General features: G+C 42.1%; 1 protein-coding gene across 5 annotated transcripts in view; it reads left to right on the top strand.

Annotated features, from left to right (window-relative positions):
* Positions 1 to 23,494, top strand: part of UNC13C (unc-13 homolog C) — a 921,443-nt gene that overhangs the window by 625,957 nt on the left and 271,992 nt on the right. For all 5 annotated transcript variants that reach the window (XM_030189213.1, XM_030189208.1, XM_030189204.1 and 2 more), the window contains 3 exons: positions 2,981 to 3,049; positions 4,692 to 4,781; positions 10,176 to 10,304. In XM_030189213.1, the coding sequence (XP_030045073.1) occupies positions 2,981 to 3,049; positions 4,692 to 4,781; positions 10,176 to 10,304 (288 nt within the window). The remainder of the gene's footprint in view (positions 1 to 2,980; positions 3,050 to 4,691; positions 4,782 to 10,175; positions 10,305 to 23,494) is intronic.

Below are 23,494 nucleotides of genomic sequence, written 5' to 3'. Positions count from 1 at the left end.
TTTTTTTGCTTTGAATGTGTAGAAAACTGAAGGATATTCTTACTCCTTCTGACTTTCAGACAGTGCTTCAGGCATTGAGTTTAGTAATGTTGGACTACTGCATTTCATTATATGGCATGCCTCTGACCCAGTGTGTTCAGAACTCAGCAGCCCACTTAACGAGCTTGCCTCATTTGATCATATGACTTCTACTCTTGTGGATTTGCATTGGCTGCCGGTGTTCTAGCGTGTTATATTTAAGACTAGCCATTCAGCCCATTAAAACGGGCGAGATTTCCAGCTGCCCTCCTCGCCGCCGCTCCCTTTCCCCTCCGTGCCAGGCCCCCTGCACTGACCTGACAGCGCCTCTCACCTCCGTGTGAAAGCGCTGCAGGCAGCAGCAGATCGCTCTGCTGCTGCCTGCAGCGCTTCTACACGGAGGTGAGAGGTGCTGTCAGGTCAGTGCAGGTGGCCCGATACGGAGGAGGGCCGGAGAGGCGGCGGGGATGGGGGGGGGGAGAGTGGAGGTTGGTGCACGCAATGTTCGTTTCCAGGTGGCAGTGTCCGACAGTGACTCCGACTCCGTTTCCCTCTCTGTTCTGCCCTCTGACGTCATCACGTCTTGACGCGAGAGCGGGACAGAGAGGGAAGTCTCTACTGTGCATTTGCAGGTGAGTCAGTCACTTGCCGTTTATATGTTTGATTCTTTGTTTGATTTTTCACGCCTTGGTGGATGATGCACCTTTTTATTTTCTTAACTCTTTTAAATTTTACATTATTGGAAGAGATCTGAGATCCAAGGCTAAAAGGTTGGTTCAAGCGCCTTTTGCTTGAGTATATTGATTGCTGGAGATGCATAATTGTTTTTTTACAGTTGGTGGTTCTTTTGAGTGGAATCATTTCCTAGCAAGATTAGAGTAATTACTAATTGCTGTACCTTCAGAAAACAGGTGAAGAACATATATATTTTTTTAAGAATTTGGTAACAGTCAGACAACTTAGTGTCATGGCCTGAATTTATGACTGTTCTTCTGTAAATACATGATCATAATGTATGCGTACTGTATTGATGTTAATATGAGTTTTTATTTGTTTTGATGTGTTTTTATTTGATTTTGTGTGTGTTTCTAATTGTACCTGGCCTATATTTGTGGATAGAGTGGATATATAAATAATAATATAAATCCCATACGTGCAAAAGAGTGATATCACTCACCAGTCTCCACATATAAGTGCCCATGTGACAGTGCCAATTTTCACTGATGCCATATATAACTGCTAGCAATTGTACACAGAAAGGTCATATGCCATACAAGTATACAAATAAGTTCAGCCAATTAAGGAGCAAAGCCCTGAAAATTAATTTTTACATTTTAAAGGCCACTGAGGAGAGGGTCGCTAAATGCAACTGTCCCCTTGGCAACCCAAGCATTTTATCCGTTCCATAATTTTGTTTTTTAAAATGACCCCTACCTTTCTGCCTGGCACCAATGTCAGGTTGTTACCAGCTTATAGTTTCCTGGATCCCCTTGAAGCCCTTTTAAAAATTTTGGATTGGCTACTAGATATTTCAGTACCCTAAAATATTTACCATCTGGTCCAGATGATTTGCTACACTTCAGTTTATCTATTTACTCTATTTCATCTTCCAAGTTCACCATGATTTCTTCCAAATCACTACCATGCTATTTTCTATTTTCTTTACTTGAATCTACTTTCCAGGTATTGAAAGGCATCCTTTTAGCTTCAGTTACCTCTTTTGCTTCACCCTTTAAAAATGCTGAAATTCATTTGGTCTTTCTTTGAGCTTTTCTAATATATAGATTATTCCAATAAGATATTTTCAAACAACATCCACACCTCATGCAAACTTTTAATCTTTTTAACTTTGCTACATTGCATTATTCTTTAGTGTCTTCCTTAATGTGATTTTGACAAATGTGATCACATTGTGGTTATTTTGCCAGTGACCACACTGCCATTACCTTTCACACCAGTAAGGAGTAGAGCTAAAATAGTTTTCCATCTTGTCATTTTCAGGATTAATTGTTCCAGCTAGAATCTTCACCACCCTAATATGAATGGATACAACATTTACCCAAGAAATACTTGGGTAATTAAAATCTCCCCTTATTATGCTACCAAAGTACCTTTTACTTATCATTAGGAAAGCAGTCAAATCAAACTAAACTACATGTAATGTAATTTAATTCAGAGCTTTATATTCCTCCTTTTAGCACTGGTTAAGCAAGTTGGATAACAGTCCCATTGTCTGCAGCCTGAATATCAGCAGTATCTGTTTAAAGTCAAACTACATTGCCCAGTAAATCTCCCATACTGCCTCTTTGGTGGCTGCAAAATTTAGATTTTTCTTGGTAATTCCAAAAGTTACCAGGAAACATCTACTTAATATTGACATCTGACTTTTATTACAGTGCAGTACTTTTAATAAACAAAATTAGGGGCCCTTTTACAAAGGTGTGCTGAAAAATGCCCTGTGGTAGTGTTTTGGGCGTGCGCAGAAAACGTTTTCAGCGCACCTGTAAAAAATGTCTTTTTTTTTTCAGAAAATGGATGTTCGGCAAAATGAAAATTGCTGCGCGTCCATTTTGGGTCTGAGACCTTACCGCCAGCCATTGACCTAGCGGTAAAGTCTCACATGGTAACTGGGCATTAATGACCTATGCGCGTCAAATGCCACTTGGCACGCGCCCAATATGTGTGCCCGAAAATAAACATTATTTTTCAGACATGCATCTTGGATGTGCACCAAAAATGAAATTACCGCAAGAGCCACATAGTAGCCGTGCAGTAACCCCATTTTGGCGCATGTTGGGCTTACGTGGCTTAGTAAATGAGCCCCTTATTCCTTTAAAGTAAATCAAATAATAAAAAATTAACATAGCTGGTGATAAATTTGGCAAGCAATTCACAGATAAGAATATTGTTTGAGAAACCCATTGCTCTCTATAATCTTAAATTCACTGTTTTCTTTTCTTAGAGGGAAAAATTCATAAAACTATTGGATCAATTACACAACTCCTTGAGGATTGACTTGTCGAAATACAGGGTATGTGCACATGAATTAGAGCATATGCAATATAACTCAGTACATACATATTTTAATTCCTATTAAGTGAAAATCAAAGCAAACAAAATGAAAATATGCATCTCTAGTGTATGCATTGATTACTCGGTGTTTGCAGGCTCAAACTTCATTTTGTACAAGAATATATATTATTGAGGTTATTTTTGCAGTGACACAAAGCTATAATAAATCAATCCTTATATTCTAAAGGTCATTATTAAAATGTATTTAAAGTAACCACAGAGAATAAGAAAAAAAATAGTGGATCTTTGCCAATTTAGGAGAGAAGTTATCAATGTGGACTACTGTTAAAACAAGTTATTTTCCCACTAACTCATGCTAGTTTAGCACAGGTTCCATTTTCTGCAATGATACCTTGTTCCTAATAAACCAGGTTAACACTAGAACAATCCGTCTTAACAGTAGCCTAATAGTCAAGCAAAAGAAGTTGCAATAGCATAACTGCACTTCAAAGATATTGGAATACAACCACTGAATTAGATACACACTGAAAATGATTTCTTTTCCCATTGGTGCCATTGTTGTTTTCATAGATGTCTCACAATCTGTACATAGTAACATACTGGTCGATATTCAGCTTGCAGCAGTCAGAGTTTTTTATTAAAATTCTGACTGTTGCAAGCAGAATTATCCCCAGATATTCAATGTTGAGCTATATCCAGGCAAAGGCATTAAATTTCTGGGGCTAACTTGTTATGTGCTAGCTGCTAGAACTTATGCGGGTCCAGCTAATATTAGCTGGGACTAGCATAAGTATTTCTGGCCTGACCCCCCTCACCAGAAGCACATCATCCCCCCCTTGCAGAATCCCCCTCTCTCCCCTTTGGAAGAACGTGATGACCCCCACCCCCCCCAGGATCAGATAAAAGTTAGAAGAAGGATGTTCCAAGAAAATCAGACAAAAATGAAGCTCAAGCTTCTATAAACTCTTTATTCTCCGGTAGTTCACCAAGTATATGTATAATCTTGACCAGCCAAAGGGTATAAGCAATTCTGAGCCTACACAGGCCATGTTTTGACATAAAGCCTTCTTCAGGGGTCACCAGGGTTTCAAAAGTACAGGCAAAATATGACCTTGCAAACGCCAAGCTTTATTTTAAAAAACAAATGCTAGAGTGCGTAAAAACGAACTTCAGTTAAACAAGTGACATCACGGAGTTTGTCCTGGGCAGAACATCCTTCCCTGTCTCACCCCATTACATGAAGACCCCCTCTTCTAGGATCTCCTTCCCTTCCTTCCTCACACTCCCCACCTCTTTAGAACATCAAGTGCCCCCCCCCCCCCTCAATGCAGCTTACCTGCCCAATTCCTGGTGATCTAATGGGGAAATGGCAAAGAGCGATGCCCAATTACTCCTGTTCAATTCAGCTGCCTCCTTAAAATGCTACTGTGACCTCTAGTGGCAGCCTCTAGGTATTTCAAAGTAAAACAAACATGTCTTAACAGTAGCCCACGTGAGATAACGACACCCATTAATCTTTTAATTACTCCAAAAAATACAAAGTGCATGCTTATGAACATCTTTATTAAATATATTTGCCTATGCTTTTTAAAATGTATATTTTAAACATTTTCATTTTTGGTTTTCTGAAAACTGACCAGGACAATTTTCCTGCCACTAATCCTGAAAGGCTCCAAGATTTGAAATCAACTGTAGATCTGCTGACAAGCATTACGTTTTTTCGAATGAAGGTATGTATCTCTCCAGGCTTTAGCATCTATTCAAAAAAAAAAGAGAGAGAGAGAGAAAGAAGGCCATGCATGTTCATGTAAAGAAACGTTGCACTTTTTTTTACCCTTCTTAACTGTACAGAAACTTGATTGATGATTATGCACACTTTAGCAGGGTGAATAGAATGGTGGGGTGACCAGCGCATTTCACCAGGTGCTGAGCATCCATTGCCACCAACGACCACAGCCTTTGGAGAGGGGAGGACAGAGGAGGTGCTCTGTGCTGTTGTTCTGCATGGTGGTGGGCTAGACACTGAAGCAGCCAGTTCTGGCACTTTTCCAGTTATGGTTATGAAGGAGTAGATGTTAAAACAAACCACAGTGCAGGGTTTGCTGCAATAATCAATGAAAAGTATGTATATACTTCTCATCCAGTATTCAGTCAGCAGCTAAACTACCCCCTGATGTTCAGTACTGGGCCATGTCCGGGCACTGACACTGAATATTGGGGGCTAATTTAAAGTAGGCTGAGTGCTGGACTTTATGTGGACCTGGCTGATAGTTAGCTGGGTCCACATAAGAGTTATGCAGCCCCGGCTGAATATCGAGCCGGGACCTGCATATTTTTTTTAAAGAGCCCCTTCCTGTCCCCAACAATGTCCCCTTTTTCCCTCCCCCTCCCCCAGCCCATGGCAAGAAGACCCCAGCCATCCAGGTAAGCTTTCTCAACGGACTGAGAAGAGAACAAGAGGGGGCATTGTTGGGGAGTGGAATGGGGCTTGGGGGCTCTTCTGGGGAAAAAAAACCATATGCAGATGTCAGCCCAATATTCAGTGCCAACACCCGCATAGCTAAGCGGCATAATTCATAGATATGCATGTTTTTGCAATCCCTGCCCAAATTCTGTGCCTTACTAAATGTGGGTAAAATTATGCATGATGTTCAAGACCAGCATTGGGGGGGGGGGGGGGGGCAAACAGTATAGTTGCCCTGGGTCCCACGGTCCCCGGGGGGACCCCGCGGTCTGCATTACTTCCCCCCTTCTTGTCACAGACCTGCCAAGTCTCTCGCATTGAGCATGAGACTCCCGCTTTGGCGGGTCATCTCCCACACTCCCGCCAAAGTGTGAAAGTCTCCCGCTGAGAAGGGCGGTCCTATAATGAGACACTCTGCCGCACTCCTCCAGCATCTTTCCCTTCCCTTCTATTTGCCACCGCAGCTCCCCCTTCCTCCGACCAGCATCTCCTCTTTTCCTTCTTCCCACCCTCAACCCTCTTCCCCTGAGTGCTACTTTTAATTTGTTTCAAAACTTGCCGGGCAGTGGCAGCGATTCAGAAGAGCTGCCTCTGCCGCCAGCCAACATTCTTTTTCTACTGCGGTGGCTTGCTCTCTCTGAGCTAACTTCCTGTTTCCGCTGGGGAGAGCCACACAGAAGAGAGAGAAGATGTCAAGCTGTGAATCACTGCCATTGCCCCACAAGTTTTGAAACAAATTAAGGTAGGCTCGGGGAAAGAAGGTTGAAGAAGGAAAAAGGGGGATGCAGGCCTGCTGGGTGGGTGAGGGGGGACAGAGTATGAGAAAAGTTGGGCTTGGTTAAGGAGGCTAGATAAAACTGGAGGCGGGGTGAGCCTATATAGCCTATAATCTTTTTACTATTGTTTCAATAGCGTTTGATATTGTTTTGACGTTATATGGGCAGAATCTAGTATATGTGGAGATTGCCACCACCCAAAACAATATAAATTCTATTGAAAACAATAGTAAAAAGATAATTAGAAATAATGGACTGCCTATGCATGGTTCAACTGTAAAAAGTCGAAAGCTGTTCCAGTTGGATAGGCAGTGCTTTAAAAGGTGGAGGACAAAATATTTTATTTTCTTTTACTTATTTGACATCTTTTTAATTTATTTGAAATCTTCCCACATGAAAATATAAATATCATGAAATAACAATTGAATATCACTAAAACAGCTTAAAAAATTATTGTAGCTGGTAGAGAAACAGCAGTTATAAACTCTGAGGCCCTTTTACTAAGCCACGTAAGTGTCTACGTGTGCCCAACATGCGCCAAAATGGAGTTACCACCCGGCTACTGTGTGGCTCTTGCGGTTGTTTCATTTTTGGCATGTGTCCGATACACACGTCTGAAAATAATTTTTATTTTCAAATGTTTTTTATTGGACACGCCAGTGGCGTAGCCAGACCTGACATTTTGGGTGGGCCCAGAGCTAATATGGGTGGGCACTATGTATATATGTATAAGTAGCATGTCTCGGGACACATACAGAACACAGCTAGAATGTTTCCTCTAACAGCTTTCCATAGGAAATGTATTCAAATTCTGGTAGCACCTCAATAATAGCAACACAGAATCCCTTTACTGCCAGGTACTTTGTGAAGTAACACTATATCCTGCAAATAAGCTTCTTAGAGCCTATGCTGCAAACCTTAACACCAATTCTGAACACGAATACCAGTAACAGTACCTTTAAAAAGGCAGCAGTCAATATGCACAACAGCAATATACATCCCATTGGAATAGGCAGGCAAGTCAGACTCATAGATCCTGACACAAAGCATGCCAGCAGAATCTCTGACCTGCTCAGTCACAGGCAGAACACCTTAACAATTACAAAATAAAGGATCAAAAATTAAAATTTGTCCTGTAGTCCTTCCTTTCCCTACCCCCCTCCCATCCATCCTCGTTGCCCAGCATCAGCCCTTCTCTTCCCCACCATCCTTCCCATAGCTAGGCATTAGCCCTATCCTACCCCCCCACCCCTCCCTATAGCCCTGTCCTACCTCTACCCATTCCCTGCCCTTCCCAATCTCCCCCTCCCCCATCCTGAAGCACAACAGCATTAAATAAAAAAATGTTTTGCTTTTTAAGGTCCTGGGCACTGAAGATTGCACCCCCACCCAGAAACCTGCCTACATTAAATATAAAACCTTTTTTTATTTATTTTAACTTGGGCACTGTAGAGCCCACCCCTACCCAGAAACTCACCTTTATTAAATATACCACCTTTTTTTTTTATTTTAACTGGGCACTGAGCCCACCCCGACCCAGAAACCCACCTATATTAAAATTTATTGTTGGTGGGTTTCTAGGTGAAGGTGGGCCCTGCCCCTTCACTGCCTAGAAGAAACTTTTTTTCCACCCCCACCCAGAAGCCCACCACACACTGTACATAATATATTTTAAAAAAAATAACATTATTGTACCTGGGCAGTTGGGCTTGAGTTTTCCAATTTCTTATGCACACCATACACTCAGTGTGCAGATTGTGCTCCGTATGCTGCTAGCTCCTGTGACTGTGGCCGTGGGGGAGGGCTGAGGCCTGAGGGGGAAAGGGCTCAACTCAAGGCTGATCGAGCGAGCCAGCGAGGACCCAATAACTTCTCCAGCTACTGCTGGCATGGTGGAGGACACCCGGCCAGCCAAGCTGCAGCACTGCAGCGTCAGATTTTTTCTGTGCATGCCATGGGAGTACGGAGGGGGGAAGCAAGCCAGGCGCCCTGAGACCAATGGTCGGAACAGCCTGTGTACCAACATGTGAGTGGCAATGGTGAGCACGCACAAATGTTACTTATAAACCACATCCACAATCCTTAGCTTTAGAAAGTATAATAGACTGCAGGCCAGCTCGGAGTGAGAACATAGAACTGCAGCAGTGGAGCTAGAATGGCCGACTTCCATTCCGACCCGGATTCTCACTAAAAAAAATGAAGGCAGTTACCGCAGGTAGGAGAGCTGCTGTCTGTTTTTGCTGCCAGTGCCGGCTGCCTAAATTTATGTAGCTGTGCAGCAGCAGAACTGACAAGCGACTTCTAGCACCTAGAAGATCCTCCTGATTGGAGGATTAGGACAAAGTGGGTGGGCCTGAACCGAGATAGGGTGGGCACCCGTAGCTACGCCCCTGGGACATGCGCCAAGTGGCATTTGACGCACATAGGTCATTACCGCCCGGTTTCCGCGTGAGACATTACTGCTAGGTCAATGACTGGTGGTAAGGTCTCAGACCCAAAATGGATGGGCGGCAATTTTCATTTTACTGCACATCCATTTTCGGCAAAAATATAAAAAAGGCATTATTTACAGGTGCGCTGAAAAATGATTCTGTGTGTTCCCAAAACAGCGTCTACACTACTGCAGGCCATTTTTCAGTGTGCCTTTGCAAAAGGTCCCCTCTGTATTTTGTGCTCATTTTTCTACACTGTTCTATACAATACAGATGGCCAAATTTCAGTGAAGGATATCCTGTTTCTTGATGGGCTCATCTTAACTGTTGTTGTAATCTGCCTTTAGATGCACAAATTGGTTATTCTGTTTTGAACATGTTTCATGCAGATTTCTTATGTTTAAACATAACTAAGTGGGCTATAATCCACTAATGCAGTCCATTGCAGCCCCCCCCCCCCCCCCCCCCCCCCCCCCCCGTAGTGGTGCTACCAACTGTGTTCAATACAAAAGGAAGCGCATTTCTATTTTTATTTCTTCAGTGTTTCAGTACTTGTCCTGTTTCAGTTTTGGTAGTCATATTTCTATTTTTCTAATTTCTTGATCCATTGTTCTGTATTTGGTGAAGGCCTGTCTGTGTTTTATGTGTGAAGCAGTGGTGGGTGGAGAGTATGGGGAGAGAGCCCCTTCCTTAATTTCTGCCCAGGGCCCCAGTCTGCCTAAAACCGGCAGTGATGGTGTTTGAATGTTCAAATAGCCCATTCTCACACTAAAACACTGATTAACCATGGAAATGACTTTGAAAATTGCCCTCCAAAAGGTGCTCCTCTTCTAATGTTGATTGCACCTATATTACTATATAGAATATCCTTCACGATTACGGTCACATTGTGAGTAGCTGATACTCAAATACAGTTTCAACCATAAATGAAGTTTATTACTTGCAATCTTAGATAAACATTATAAACATGTTTCCCTCAGTGCATATTTTAGCAGTAATTAAAGATGTTCTCCATAGTCTTACCAGGGAAATGCAGGCACCCTCTGAGGTGACGTTATCTGAAGGAGCCTTGGGTGCCAGAACAGTTCTTCAGCCCAAAGATGTCAGAATAGCAAAAGAAAATAAAACACTGAATATCGAGCTGAATGTGAATATGGTAGTGGAGTCCTTCATCTTTTCCGTGAAATACATTTATTCCCCACCTTCCTGAGAGCAAGCCAAGCACTCTGGAAGAAAATATCTGTTATGTTTCTCTCTTTTTATGTTCCTCACTGCTATGCCAATCCAGCGTTACACACAGATTATTCACTGATTAGATACCTATGTGCTCATTAATGTTCATAGTCGCCAAAACTTCTTCCAGGTGATGGGCAAGTGTTCTGAAGTGTCAATGAAGAGATGCTTCTTTCAGTTTCCTGATTATGTGGACATATCCTGTGTTTTCTCCACTAGGTTCTAGAATTACAAAGTCCACCCAGAGCCAGCACAGTTGTAAAAGACTGCGTTCGAGCCTGCCTAGACTCCACTTACAAGTATATATTTGATAATTGCCATGAACTTTACACCCAACTAATTGATCAGGTAGGAATAATCATGGAACTCCAATCTGTTTTACAGGAAATATATTTTAAAAATATCTTTTTTTAAATGTCTTTTAAAAAAGAATAATATGTACACTGTTTTCATTTCATTTCGTTTTTTTGTTTTGTTTTGGGGTTTTTTGGGTTATGCTTTTTTTTTTTTTTGCTGGATTCCATTTTATTATTTTTTAGTTCATTTTAAAACAAACTAAAGCAAAATAAGCCCATTTCTTTGTATTTTTCATTTTATTTCAAAATAAATGCACATCCCTATATATCTGGAATAGTCAGGACCAAAGCCATTCTGATTAATAGACATTTCCAGATAATAGGACTCCACAGCAGACCAACCAGACACCTGCTTGTCACTTGTTAAACCTATTTCATCATGCTTTTCCCACTTGTGGGAAGATAATCTTTGGAGCACAGGATGATTCAAACAGTTCAGCTGAAAATGTGATCCACACGAAAGGAAAAATAAGACACACCAAAGAATATTTATTGGGATTTTGCTCACACCTTTTCAGTAGTAGCCCAAGGTCAGTTACCTTCAGATACACTGGGTGTTTCCCTGTCCCTGGTGGGCTCAAAGTAAGTTTATACCTGAGGCAATGGAGAGTAAAGTGACTTCCCTAGACCACAAGGAGCAGCAGTGGGATTTGAACTGGCCACCTCTAGATGTCAAGACTGGTACTCTAGCTACTAGGCCACTCTACTATGGTTGGATTTGGGAGGGGTATCAGGTTAGGCTATAGGGAGGGAGTGTTTGGGTGGAGAAAAAAATGCATCCATGGAAAATGTAGAGGTGAGAGGCAAAAGCTGGTATCAAATTATGGACAAAAGAAGTTTTTCTCAATATGGAAACACCCTGGAGGCTATGGGATTGATATTCAGAGCTAGTTATCTGGGTGCTCTCCAGAGAAGTACTGCTCACTGGGCAGATAAGGCTGCTGAAAATCATGACCAACAGCCTCAGCACTATCTAAGTAGTGCTGAGTGGTCCAAGTATAGTGCTAAAGCAGAGCCGAAGTTATTTGGGTACCACCAATATTAAGTGCCCAAACCTGGATAACTGTCCAGACAGCATAGAATAACAAAATAGCTGTCCTAACTTGTCTGGGTAGTGAACTAGGTAATGCACTGAATATCGTGATACCTGATAACTTCTGGCTTCCACCTTATACCTAGATATTTAGCGCTGGTATCTGGATAGCCGAATATGCAGATATAAATTTGAACACCATGGTCAGTGTTGAAAGTCAACACTGGCAGCAGCGTTTAAATAGCAGTGTGTATAATTTTTCCCAGATAATAAATTTACAGATTAAAGTTTCTCTACTGTATATAAGGTGTGCAACTGCAGCAACTGGAGCCAGCCTTAAGCAGGGGGGACAGGGGTGGCAGCACAATCCTGCACCCTGGCTTGCAGTTGGCAGTGTTTTCCATGGGACATTCTTGTGCCGCACCCCTCGTGCATACTCTGTTTTCCTCATACATGCACGAAAACCGAGAATGCATGTGGTGGGGACTTCCCCTGCGCATTCTCAGATTCATGAAAACTGAGTATAAGTAGAGTGGAGGGGAGGGGGTCAGGCACGGTGAGGCAGACCATGAGTGCCAGGTGGTAAGAGGGCAGGGTCTAGCACGGCAAGACAGATTGTCAGTGCTGGGTGGAGGGACCCCACCATACTGGTCCACACATGGCCCTGGAACTGCTATGGCCAGTCCTGGCAATAGCTATAGCCTTATGTTAATTAAATATAATAGAAAATAAACAATGCATCAGTATTCATTGTGAACTCAATCCAGGCATCATTGCAGGTTACAATTCCTTTATGTGTGGAAGATATGTACTACCAGTCCTCTCTGTGTGGAAGATAGGTGCTAGGGATCTTTTCTATGTGGCAGAGGTGTACTGCAGCTCCTTTCTCTATAGAAAATGTGTGCTTACACAAAAAATCTGAACCTGGCCTCATGTCATGAATGACACTTCATTTTACGTGTGCATGAAATATCAACTGAAACAGCTCTTTCAAAGGTTTCCAGCTCTAAAAGTCCATTCATATGCCATACATTTGCTGTTGGGATAATACCTTTCATTTTTACAAGTTTAGATGGTGTTTTTCTGGTCTTTTTTCCCCCCAATATTCAGCTGGCAGTGGGCAGTGTGGTTAGCTGTAGTCACCGGTGCTGACCCCAGATATTCAATGCCAGACCATTTCCGGTGACCGACATTGAATATCCAAGGTTTTTATGGCTGTGCTAACTTAACCAGGTATGTGAATATTCACTGCTGGCCGGGTAAGTTAATAGTGGGCAAAGGGCTATTTTTGTGATACGATTTGCCCTCTAAACTTAGCCAGCCAGCACTTGACTATATTCATGGATAGCCGGCTATATGGCATAGTATAGCCGGTTAGCTGCTATGCACTGTGCTAATATTCAGCAGAAATAACTGGTTATCTTGCATTAAATATTAGCACTTAGCCAGCTAAGTACAGTGCTGCATATGTTTAGTAGTGCTATAGAAACGATAAGTAGTAGTAGTAGTAGTGGTAGTAGTAGTAATTTAACCGTCCAAATAATAATCTTGGATGGGAGCGATTCATGAATAAAATAGTTGAAATCTGTTTTTAAATATCTGCTTGATAATCTCAATGCACAACTGGACTGTAGCAGCCATCAGTCTATACCAGGAATGGGACATAGATCTGAAAGCCAAAAGGAACAAGAGGATAGGGTAATATTATGCTGTAAGAGAGAGTTAAAACTAAAATGAAATGGAAAAGGAGACTGACACAAACATAGGTGAGGTTTTAAAGAAATAAAGGGGCAAAAGATGAAAGAGAAACTATCTTAGAGTACCTGGGTCATAGCAATGGTATGGTCACATTGCCTAGCTGGCTGCTAGCCCTGTGTATACCCAGTACATCCATTTCTGGAAATTGACAAGGGGTACTAAGTGAAACATAGAACTGAAAGAAGGACAAAGGGAGCAAGAGGATAGCGTAATATTTTGCTTTGAGAGAGAGAGAATTAAAACTAAAATTAAATGGAAAGGGAAAGATCGATGTCTGACACATAGAAATGAGAGGCATGAAAAAAAAAACAGGAGGAGAGAGATGAAAGAAAAACTGACATTGAGTGCCTGGGATAGAGTAATGAGCAGAGGATAATGGTGAGGTCACAATACAGAGTGGCATCACTGCCTAGCTTGCTCCTAGTCCTGTGTGTGCCCTGCACATCTTTTCCTGGAAATTCACTAGGAATAACAACTTGAAATGTGTTCACTTACAATGTGATATAATAATGCTTTTTTCCTTTTTTTTCTATCCTCAAATTTAAGTCTTTGCTGCAGTGACTATAGGAAAAAGGTACTTTTAGGGGATGTGGGGGAAAGTGGCCCATCTACTCTCTGTTGGAAATACAGGTTGGCCTCTACCTTCCTCCTGATGTCCTGTGCAGTCAGCTGCTTTCCCCATCCACTTTGATAGTGGTTATCTCTGAGGGATGTATTTGCACATGAAGGGATTCTGGAGGCTTTGTGTATCTGAGGAAGCCATTTTATTGGTCTCTTTTTAATTGACATTCTAGTAATATAGTGATTGATTCTATGCAGTGTGTTTTCTCTAGCAAAAAAGGTGCCGGTACTCAAATGCTAGGCCACCCTTCAAGGGTGGGGTGATCACTGAGGGACCCACCCCACAATAGCCAGACCCCTTGCAACCAGTCACAGAATCTATAACAAGCCAAAATTGGTGTGTAGAGCCTGAGCTCTTGTATTAAAACTTGGGGTCCATGGGTCAATTTTAGCAGACAATTGAAAAGGTGCCGGTACTCAGTACCCCCAGGTACCCCCTCAAAAAAAGTCCTGATTCTATGTGTTATTTCTTGGGGGGGATCATTTTTTGTTTTTCTTAACATGGTATTGTTTCTATATTGTCTGATGTGGATATTTGTTTCTTTCATTCCACATTGGGACCCCTTTTTAGGGTTATCATATGGCTCCAGAAAAAGGAGGACAGATTAAGCCAGTCTGGGTTTTACTTAAATTGCTTGCAATGCTTTTCATGTTCTGCAGATACCACAAATGTGAGCATACCTTAGTAAGTACATAAGTACATAAGTACGAGGAGTGGCCAGAATATAGTACTTAACCACATGCTCAGCTTGGAAAACAACACTTTTTATTCAGCCATAGAACCTAACTTCAAACACCAAAAAAAGGGCAGAGAAAAGACACACCTTTCTTTCTTCTGTAACCTTTTCTTTGCTGCCCAGCCATGTTACTAAGTAAAGCCTACACTTTTAGCTAAGTGTGAGAAAAGAGCTGCCCAGTGAATTCCACTCTGAATGCCTTCTCTTAATCTTATTTCCCTATCCCCTTCTCTTTCTCTTTTACTTTCTCTGTCTCTTAGTTTTAAATTTTATTACTACTTATCAGGGTAGTGATATGTGCTTTTAACTTCTTAGCAGAAATCAGAAATTTGCATATCCCTCCACTATGCAGATCACTCTAATCTGAATGGCCATAGGTATTTCAAGTATCAACAGTTTGCATGTCTTGCTCCTTTAATCTTGAAGATCATTGCAGCCAAAATCCTAAATACCCTGGACTTACTCATGTCTGTTCAGCCTCCCAGATTGCTGCCTGAATCTCACTCCAGGGCTTGGCTGTTATCGCCCAGCCAGAAGCATCCACTGGTTGCATTGGACAGGAGGGTTTGATATCTTTACCCCGATGATGATAGTGTTTCTTTTTTTTTTCTCACTAATGAGATATAAAACTGCTCCCAATTTTCATGGTTTATACTGTTCATTACTAAGGAGCCCTTTTACAAAGAGGCAGTAAGGATTCTAGATAGTGCTGGGGAGGAGTCCGCTGTCTTGGTACATGTGGGTACCAATGACATAGGAAAATGTGGGAGAGAGGTTCTGGAAGCAAAATTTAGGCTCTTAGGTAGAAAGCTGAAATCCAGATCCTCCAGGGTAGCATTTTCTGAAATGCTACCTGTGCCACGCGCAGGGCCCAAGAGACAGGCAGAGCTCCAGAGTCTCAATGCGTGGATGAGACGATGGTGCAGGGAGGAGGGCTTTAGATTTGTTAGGAACTGGGCAACATTCTGGGGAAGGGGGAGCCTATTCCGAAAGGATGGGCTCCATCTTAACCAGAGTGGGACCAGGCTGCTGGCATCGGCGTTTAAGAAGGAGATAGAGCAGCTTTTAAACTAGAAATGGGGGGAAGGCCGACAGTCGCTCAAAAGAGCATGGTTCGGGATAAGGTATCTTTCAAAGATATCACCATAACAGGGAAGATAGAGTATCCTGATAGTGAGGTTGCAAAAGAGATTGTAGTAGATCGGGTATCTTTAAATAACAATAAAAATCAGACAAAAGATTGCCAATTAATACTGTCAAGTACTAAGCATGATGTACTTAGGAACAACAAACATAGTTTGAAATGTCTATATGCGAATGCCAGGAGCCTAAGAAATAAGATGGGGGAGTTAGAATATATTGCACTAAATGAAAAATTAGATATAATAGGCATCTCTGAGACCTGGTGGAAGGAGGATAACCAGTGGGACACTGTCATACCGGGGTACAAATTATATCGTAGTGATAGGGTGAATCGGATTGGTGGAGGGGTAGCATTGTATATTAACGAGAGCCTTGAATCAAATAGATTGAAAATTCTGCAGGAAGCAAAACACTCCTTGGAATCACTGTGGATTGAAATTCCATGTGCAAAGGGGAAAAGGATAGTGATAGGAGTGTACTACCGTCCGCCTGGCCAGGACGAACAGACGGATGCGGAAATGTTAAAGGAAATCAGGGACGCAAACAAACTGGGCAACACAATAATAATGGGGGATTTCAATTACCCGCATATAGACTGGGTTAATGTAACATCTGTACACGCAAGGGACATAAGATTTCTTGATGAAATCAAGGACAGCTTCATGGAACAGCTAGTTCAGGAGCCGACAAGAGAAGGAAAAATACTAGACTTAGTCCTTAGTGGTGCTCATGATCTAGTGCAGGGGGTAACGATACGAGGGCCGCTTGATAACAGTGATCATAATATGATCGGTTTTGATATTGGCATTGAAGGAAGTGAAACTAGGAAATCAAGTACGCTAGCGTTTAACTATAGAAAAGGTGATTACGACAAAATGAGAAAAATGGTGAAAAAAAGACTGAAAGGAGCAGCTCGCAGAGTAAAAAACTTGCATCAGGCGTGGATGCTGTTTAAAAACACCATCCTGGAGGTTCAGGACAAATATATTCCACGTATTAGAAAAAAGGGAAAAAAGACTAAACGTCAGCCGGCGTGGCTAAACAGTAAGATAAAGGAAATCATTAGAGCCAAAAAACAATCCTTCAGAAAGTGGAGAAGAGAACCAACTGAAAGTAACAGGATAGATCATAAGGAATGCCAAGCCAAATGCAAAGCGGAGATAAGGAGGGCAAAAAAGGACTTTGAGAAGAAATTAGCGTTGGAAGCAAAAATACATAGTAAAAACTTTTTTAGATACATTAAAAGCAGGAAACCGGCCAAAGAGTCGGTTGGGCCGCTGGACGAAAATGGTGTTAAAGGGGCGATCAAGGAGGACAAAGCCGTAGCGGAGAAATTAAATGAATTCTTTGCTTCGGTCTTCACCGAGGAGGATTTGGGGGGGACACCGGTGCCGGAAAGAATATTTGAAGCGGGGGAGTCGGAGAAACTAAACAAATTCTCTGTAACCTTGGAGGATGTAATGGGTCAATTCAGCAAGCTGAAGAGTAGTAAATCACCGGGACCTGATGGTATTCATCCCAGAGTATTAATAGAACTAAAAAATGAACTTGCGGAGCTACTGTTAGAAATATGCAATCTGTCCCTAAAATCGAGTGTAATACCGGAAGACTGGAGGGTAGCCAATGTTACTCCGATTTTTAAGAAAGGTTCCAGAGGAGATCCGGGAAATTATAGACCGGTGAGTCTGACGTCGGTGCCGGGCAAGATGGTGGAGGCTATTATTAAGAATAAAATTGCAGAGCATATACAAAAACATGGACTGATGAGACAAAGTCAGCACGGATTTAGTGAAGGGAAGTCTTGCCTCACCAATCTAATGCATTTTTTTGAGGGGGTAAGCAAACATGTGGACAATGGGGAGCCGGTTGATATTGTATATCTGGATTTTCAGGAGGCGTTTGACAAAGTGCCGCACGAAAGACTCCTGAAGAAATTGCAGAGTCATGGAATCGGAGGTAGGGTATTATTATGGATTAAGAACTGGTTGAAAGATAGGAAGCAGAGAGTAGGATTGCGTGGCCAGTATTCTCAGTGGAGGAGGGTAGTTAGTGGGGTCCCGCAGGGGTCTGTGCTGGGTCCGTTGCTTTTTAATGTATTTATAAATGACCTAGAGATGGGAATAACTAGTGAGGTAATTAAATTCGCCGATGACACAAAATTATTCAGGGTCGTCAAGTCGCAGGAGGAATGTGAACGATTACAGGAGGACCTTGCGAGACTGGGAGAATGGGCGTGCAAGTGGCAGATGAAGTTCAATGTTGACAAGTGCAAAGTGATGCATGTGGGTAAGAGGAACCCGAATTATAGCTACGTCTTGCAAGGTTCCGCGTTAGGAGTTACGGATCAAGAAAGGGATCTGGGTGTCGTCGTCGATGATACGCTGAAACCTTCTGCTCAGTGTGCTGCTGCGGCTAGGAAAGCGAATAGAATGTTGGGTGTTATTAGGAAGGGTATGGAGTCCAGGTGTGCGGATGTTATAATGCCGTTGTATCGCTCCATGGTGCGACCGCACCTGGAGTATTGTGTTCAGTACTGGTCTCCGTATCTCAAAAAAGATATAGTAGAATTGGAAAAGGTACAGCGAAGGGCGACGAAAATGATAGTGGGGATGGGACGACTTTCCTATGAAGAGAGGCTGAGAAGGCTAGGGCTTTTCAGCTTGGAGAAGAGACGGCTGAGGGGAGATATGATAGAAGTGTATAAAATAATGAGTGGAATGGATCGGGTGGATGTGAAGCGACTGTTCACGCTATCCAAAAATACTAGGACTAGAGGGCATGAGTTGAAGCTACAGTGTGGTAAATTTAAAACGAATCGGAGAAAATTTTTCTTCACCCAACGTGTAATTAGACTCTGGAATTCATTGCCGGAGAACGTGGTACGGGCGGTTAGCTTGACGGAGTTTAAAAAGGGGTTAGATAGATTCCTAAAGGACAAGTCCATAGACCGCTATTAAATGGACTGGAAAAATTCCTCATTTTTAGGTATAACTTGTCTGGAATGTTTTTACGTTTGGGGAGCGTGCCAGGTGCCCTTGACCTGGATTGGCCACTGTCGGTGACAGGATGCTGGGCTAGATGGACCTTTGGTCTTTCCCAGTATGGCACTACTTATGTACTTATGTACTTATAAGGCTACTGCCAGATTTGCATGCAACAAATCAGCCCTGTTGGCAGTAGTTCTGGGTCTTCCACATGCCATTTCCGGTGCTAGAAAATGTTTTTTTATTTTCTAGCACTGGTGGGCAGGGTGTGGGCATGCCCGGTGGTAATCGGCAGCTCCACACACTGCCCGATAACCACTGGAGCCCTCACCGCCTCCTAAATAGAGGCAGTAAGGGCTCCAGCAGTAAATGGTAATGACAATTTTTTTATGTTCCACAAGGCCATTTACTGCTCCTTTTTAAAAAAAACTTTTGTCCACTGCTGTAAAAGGTGGCCTTGGCGTGCAGTAATCCTACCCTGCGGCGCCATCGCAGGCTACCTTTTACTGCCACTTGATAAAGGGTCCCTAAATGTGTGCTTAGCTTTATATCTTATATTTATCAAATTAAATCATCAGTCACCAGCACTTAACTTATACAGAATGAAATCCACTGTATATTCATGAGGTCACTCTGTTCACTCTGGTTCACTCTGTTCACTCTGGTGGATCCTCTTCTACTTCTATCCCTCTGCCTGTCGGCGTACCTCAGGGTTCTGTTCTTGGTCCCCTCCTCTTTTCTATCTACACTTCTTCCCTTGGTTCATTAATCTCATCCCATGACTTTTCCTACCATCTCTATGCTGATGACTCCCAAATCTACCTTTCTACCGCTGATATCTCACCTTGCATCCAAACCAAAGTTTCAGCGTGCTTGTCTGACATTGCTGTCTGGATGTCTCAACACCACCTGAAATTAAATATGACCAAAACCGAGCTTCTCATTTTCCCCCCCAAACCCACCTCCCCGCTCCCCCCGTTTTCTATTTCTGTTGATGGCTCTCTCATTCTCCCTGTCTCCTCAGCTCGAAACCTTGGGGTCATCTTTGACTCTTCTCTCTCCTTCTCTGCTCATATCCAGCAGATTGCCAAGACCTGTCGTTTCTTTCTTTACAACATCCGTAAAATCTGCCCCTTTCTTTCCGAGCACTCTACCAAAACCCTCATCCACACCCTTGTCACCTCTCGTTTAGACTACTGCAATCTGCTTTTTGCTGGCCTCCCACTTAGTCACCTCTCCCCTCTCCAGTCGGTTCAAAACTCTGCTGCCCGTCTCATCTTCCGCCAGGGTTGCTTTACTCATACTACCCCTCTCCTCAAGACCCTTCACTGGCTCCCTATCCGTTTTCGCATCCTGTTCAAACTTCTTCTACTAACCTATAAATGTACTCACTCTGCTGCTCCCCAGTATCTCTCCACACTCGTCCTTCCCTACACCCCTTCCCGTGCACTCCGCTCCATGGATAAATCCTTCTTATCTGTTCCCTTCTCCACTACTGCCAACTCCAGACTTCGCGCCTTCTGTCTCGCTGCACCCTACGCCTGGAATAAACTTCCTGAGCCCCTACGTCTTGCCCCATCCTTGGCCACCTTTAAATCTAGACTGAAAGCCCACCTCTTTAACATTGCTTTTGACTCGTAACCACTTGTAACCACTCGCCTCCACCTACCCTCCTCTCTTCCTTCCCGTTCACATTAATTGATTTGATTTGCTTACTTTATTTATTTTTTGTCTATTAGATTGTAAGCTCTTTGAGCAGGGACTGTCTTTCTTCTATGTTTGTGCAGCGCTGCGTATGCCTTGTAGCGCTATAGAAATGCTAAATAGTAGTAGTAGTAGGTCATAATACATTTCTGAACAGGCGCCCCTATTTCACCAAAATGTTGTCAGGGGAACTCACATATTGCATACAAGCAACTGGCTCAAAATGGCTGTTTGGAGCATGATCTTAATGAGCAGGTATTCTTGCTAAATTCAATCTGCTCATTAAGATCATGTACCAAACAGCCATTTTGATCAATATGCCTGTATGTAATGAATAGTTCCCCTGACACAGTATTTTGGCAAAACAGAAGCTCTGTTGAGAAATGTATTGATAATAACTACCTTTTAATGTTCAAGGGCTATAACAACTAATATAACAAATATTATACTCTACACAAGCTAATAGCTAATGTTTGCCTTTTTTAAAAGAAATGAAAACAGGTTCCATTTATTTGTTCTCTACAAAGTCTTCCCATTCTGTCCTCTTTTTTTTGTGTGTACTGTGCTGAATGTTACCTTCTTTGAAGGACAGCTTCAAGAGAAGGCTATAGATTCATGTTTTCTGTTTTGGTTTTATTTGGACACGTGCTAGCCTTGCATGTCTGCACCATGCTTTGCAATTTATTGTTTCGTTCTGTGAATACTGGAGCAAGGTGAATGTCCAAACTAATGTCTACTCAAATTTAATACTGATTACATCGTGTGTTCTCCTATTAACTGTAAAATCATCAATCCAACAATCGCTGAAAAAAAATCTCATATAGAGAAAAAAGATCTCAGTGAAAAACGCTTCACAAAAGCAACTGCTAAAGTCCTCTTTAGTAAACAGGGGAACACTCAAATATATCCAAATAGGACCAGATTCTGTAAATGGTGTCGAAAAAAATAGGTGTGTCCAAAAATAACACTTAATGCTTTTCTATAAACCATGCCTAAAGTTAGATGTGGCTTACAGAATAGCGCATATGGCTGGGGAATGCGCCTACATTTTGGCGTGGCCATTTAGGCCACCGAAAACCTGGTGTAAATACCCACATCTAAATGTAGGTACGTTCCCCCGAATTCTATAACCATGTGCATAAATTTGTGGAACGCCGCCAACACGCCCACACTCCTCCCGTGGCCACACCCCATTTTTAGCTACACACATTAGTATTTACATGTGTGGTTTTTTAGAATACGCCTAAAAAGAAGCACACGTAAATTCCAATTATTGCCGGTTAGTGCTGATAATTGGTTGTTGCATCCAATTATCATCACTGGCTCATGACTTAATTAAAGTACGTGTATAAATTGGACACGCACCCAGTGTAACGTGCGCAACTCGCTGCACCTTATGTAGAATCCAGGGGATAATGTGTAAAGTCAGTCCATCTCTATATATTCAAATAGGGGGAAATTCTATAAATAGCACTCAAAATTCAGCATTAAAAAATTGGCACTGAACGGTATTCTTTAATGGGTGTTCTGGGATCAGCACTCTTTATAGAATAGTGTGTAGCACCAGGATTAATGTTCAATTTTGGGCACTAACAATTACACCAACTGAAACCAGATGTTAATCCCATTATGCAAATTGGGCATGGATCCCCCAAATTCTATAACTGCATGCATTTTAAGGGAACTCCCCTTGCCCACCCTTGCCCCTCCCATGGCCATGCCCCCCTTTGTAGGTTCACGCAGAAACACTTAGGCACTAAATGGGTGTGTAAGAATGTTTTCGTGTGGATCTGCCATTCTGTCGTGTTTCAGTGCCCAGTTGTTGCATCCACTTTTTCATGCTGAAAATTCTGAGAGGAAGTAGCGTGTAACATTCGTTCCATATCTAGAATTTCCCCCATAATGTATAAAGTCAGTCCATCTCTATTATGTGCTCACATAGTCCATTTAAATCACTGTAGTATCTTACAAGAAATAGAAACACATTTAACTTATCTTTCAAAAAAAAAAATAATCTTCATCTAGCCTGTGCTTCATCCAAATCATAATCTCCCGAATGATCTCACTCTGTTTCACTGTAGCTGCTTCGGGGGATTTGTTGGACTCTTTACTTCACAAGACAACTTCCAGTATGACTGCAGAAACAGAAAGACACCAGCTTAAAAAAAGTTCTTGAAACTGACATCATCATTCATTGCCTTTGATCACATTTTAAAGTCCATTAGTTTTTAACTTTCATGTCTAAAGTTTTATTTCATTTGATATACCACAACATAAGTAAATGCTTTGTGGGTGGGTCACAAACATTAAAATTAAAAAAAAAAGAGGAAAAGAACTATAATAGCTGAGAGAAGAGTTAAATAGAGAAGGGTAGAGAAAGCATTGTTATGCAGAACCAGGGTATTCACTACACTTGCACTGCCAAGTGGCAGAGAGGGACCAGGGGACTTTATGCAAGCTCAGACCCCAATGCATCTTTAAACAAAAATATCTTCAATGTGAATTCCCAATCTGAATGTCCCATTTCCCATATAGAACCCTTATGCAAAATGGGGCTTTATATGCTCGTTATCACGCTGTTTACTCATGGCCAGCATCTGATGTAATCTATGCTCCAAATCTGAATATCAAACATTATTCACAGGACATTTTGAGTAGCTATTTGCTTCATCCTGCTTTCTGACCACAAAATCAATGAACTGAACCCATTGAGGTGTATTTTCAAAGCAAACCTATGGAACTTTGTTATGTCTAAAGGGGTCTCTTACTGAGCCGCAGTAGCGTTTTTAGAAATCAGCTGCTGGTAAATGCCAAGACACCCATTCTATTCCTATGGGCATCTCAGCGTTTGCTGTGAGCTGATTTCTAACGTGAGCTAAAAATGCTACCATGGCTTAGTAAAAGACCCCCTAGGTGCTTTGAAAATGAGCCCTATAGTCACATACATAACTTAAACATACGTAAAGCAATGAAAGTATACTTCATCTGAGTTATGAAGATGGACAATTTGTCTTCTCCAATATCATGATTTAGTGAGGAATATTTCAGGGAAATTATCTGTCACTACTCTTGTTTTGTCTGGCAGTAAATCTGCCAAGTACTTTTATTAACTCCTTGGGCATTAATGCCAGAGACACTAATGATCTGCAGAAAACATCACACCTAGCATTTCAATCATCAGTTTGAGCAGGGAAGAGCTTCT

Source organism: Microcaecilia unicolor, chromosome 1, assembly GCF_901765095.1.
Source record: "Microcaecilia unicolor chromosome 1, aMicUni1.1, whole genome shotgun sequence".
Taxonomy (NCBI): Eukaryota; Metazoa; Chordata; class Amphibia; order Gymnophiona; family Siphonopidae; genus Microcaecilia; species Microcaecilia unicolor.
Note: the sequence above shows the minus strand (reverse complement) of the source record. Positions and strands in the feature narration are given on the sequence as shown.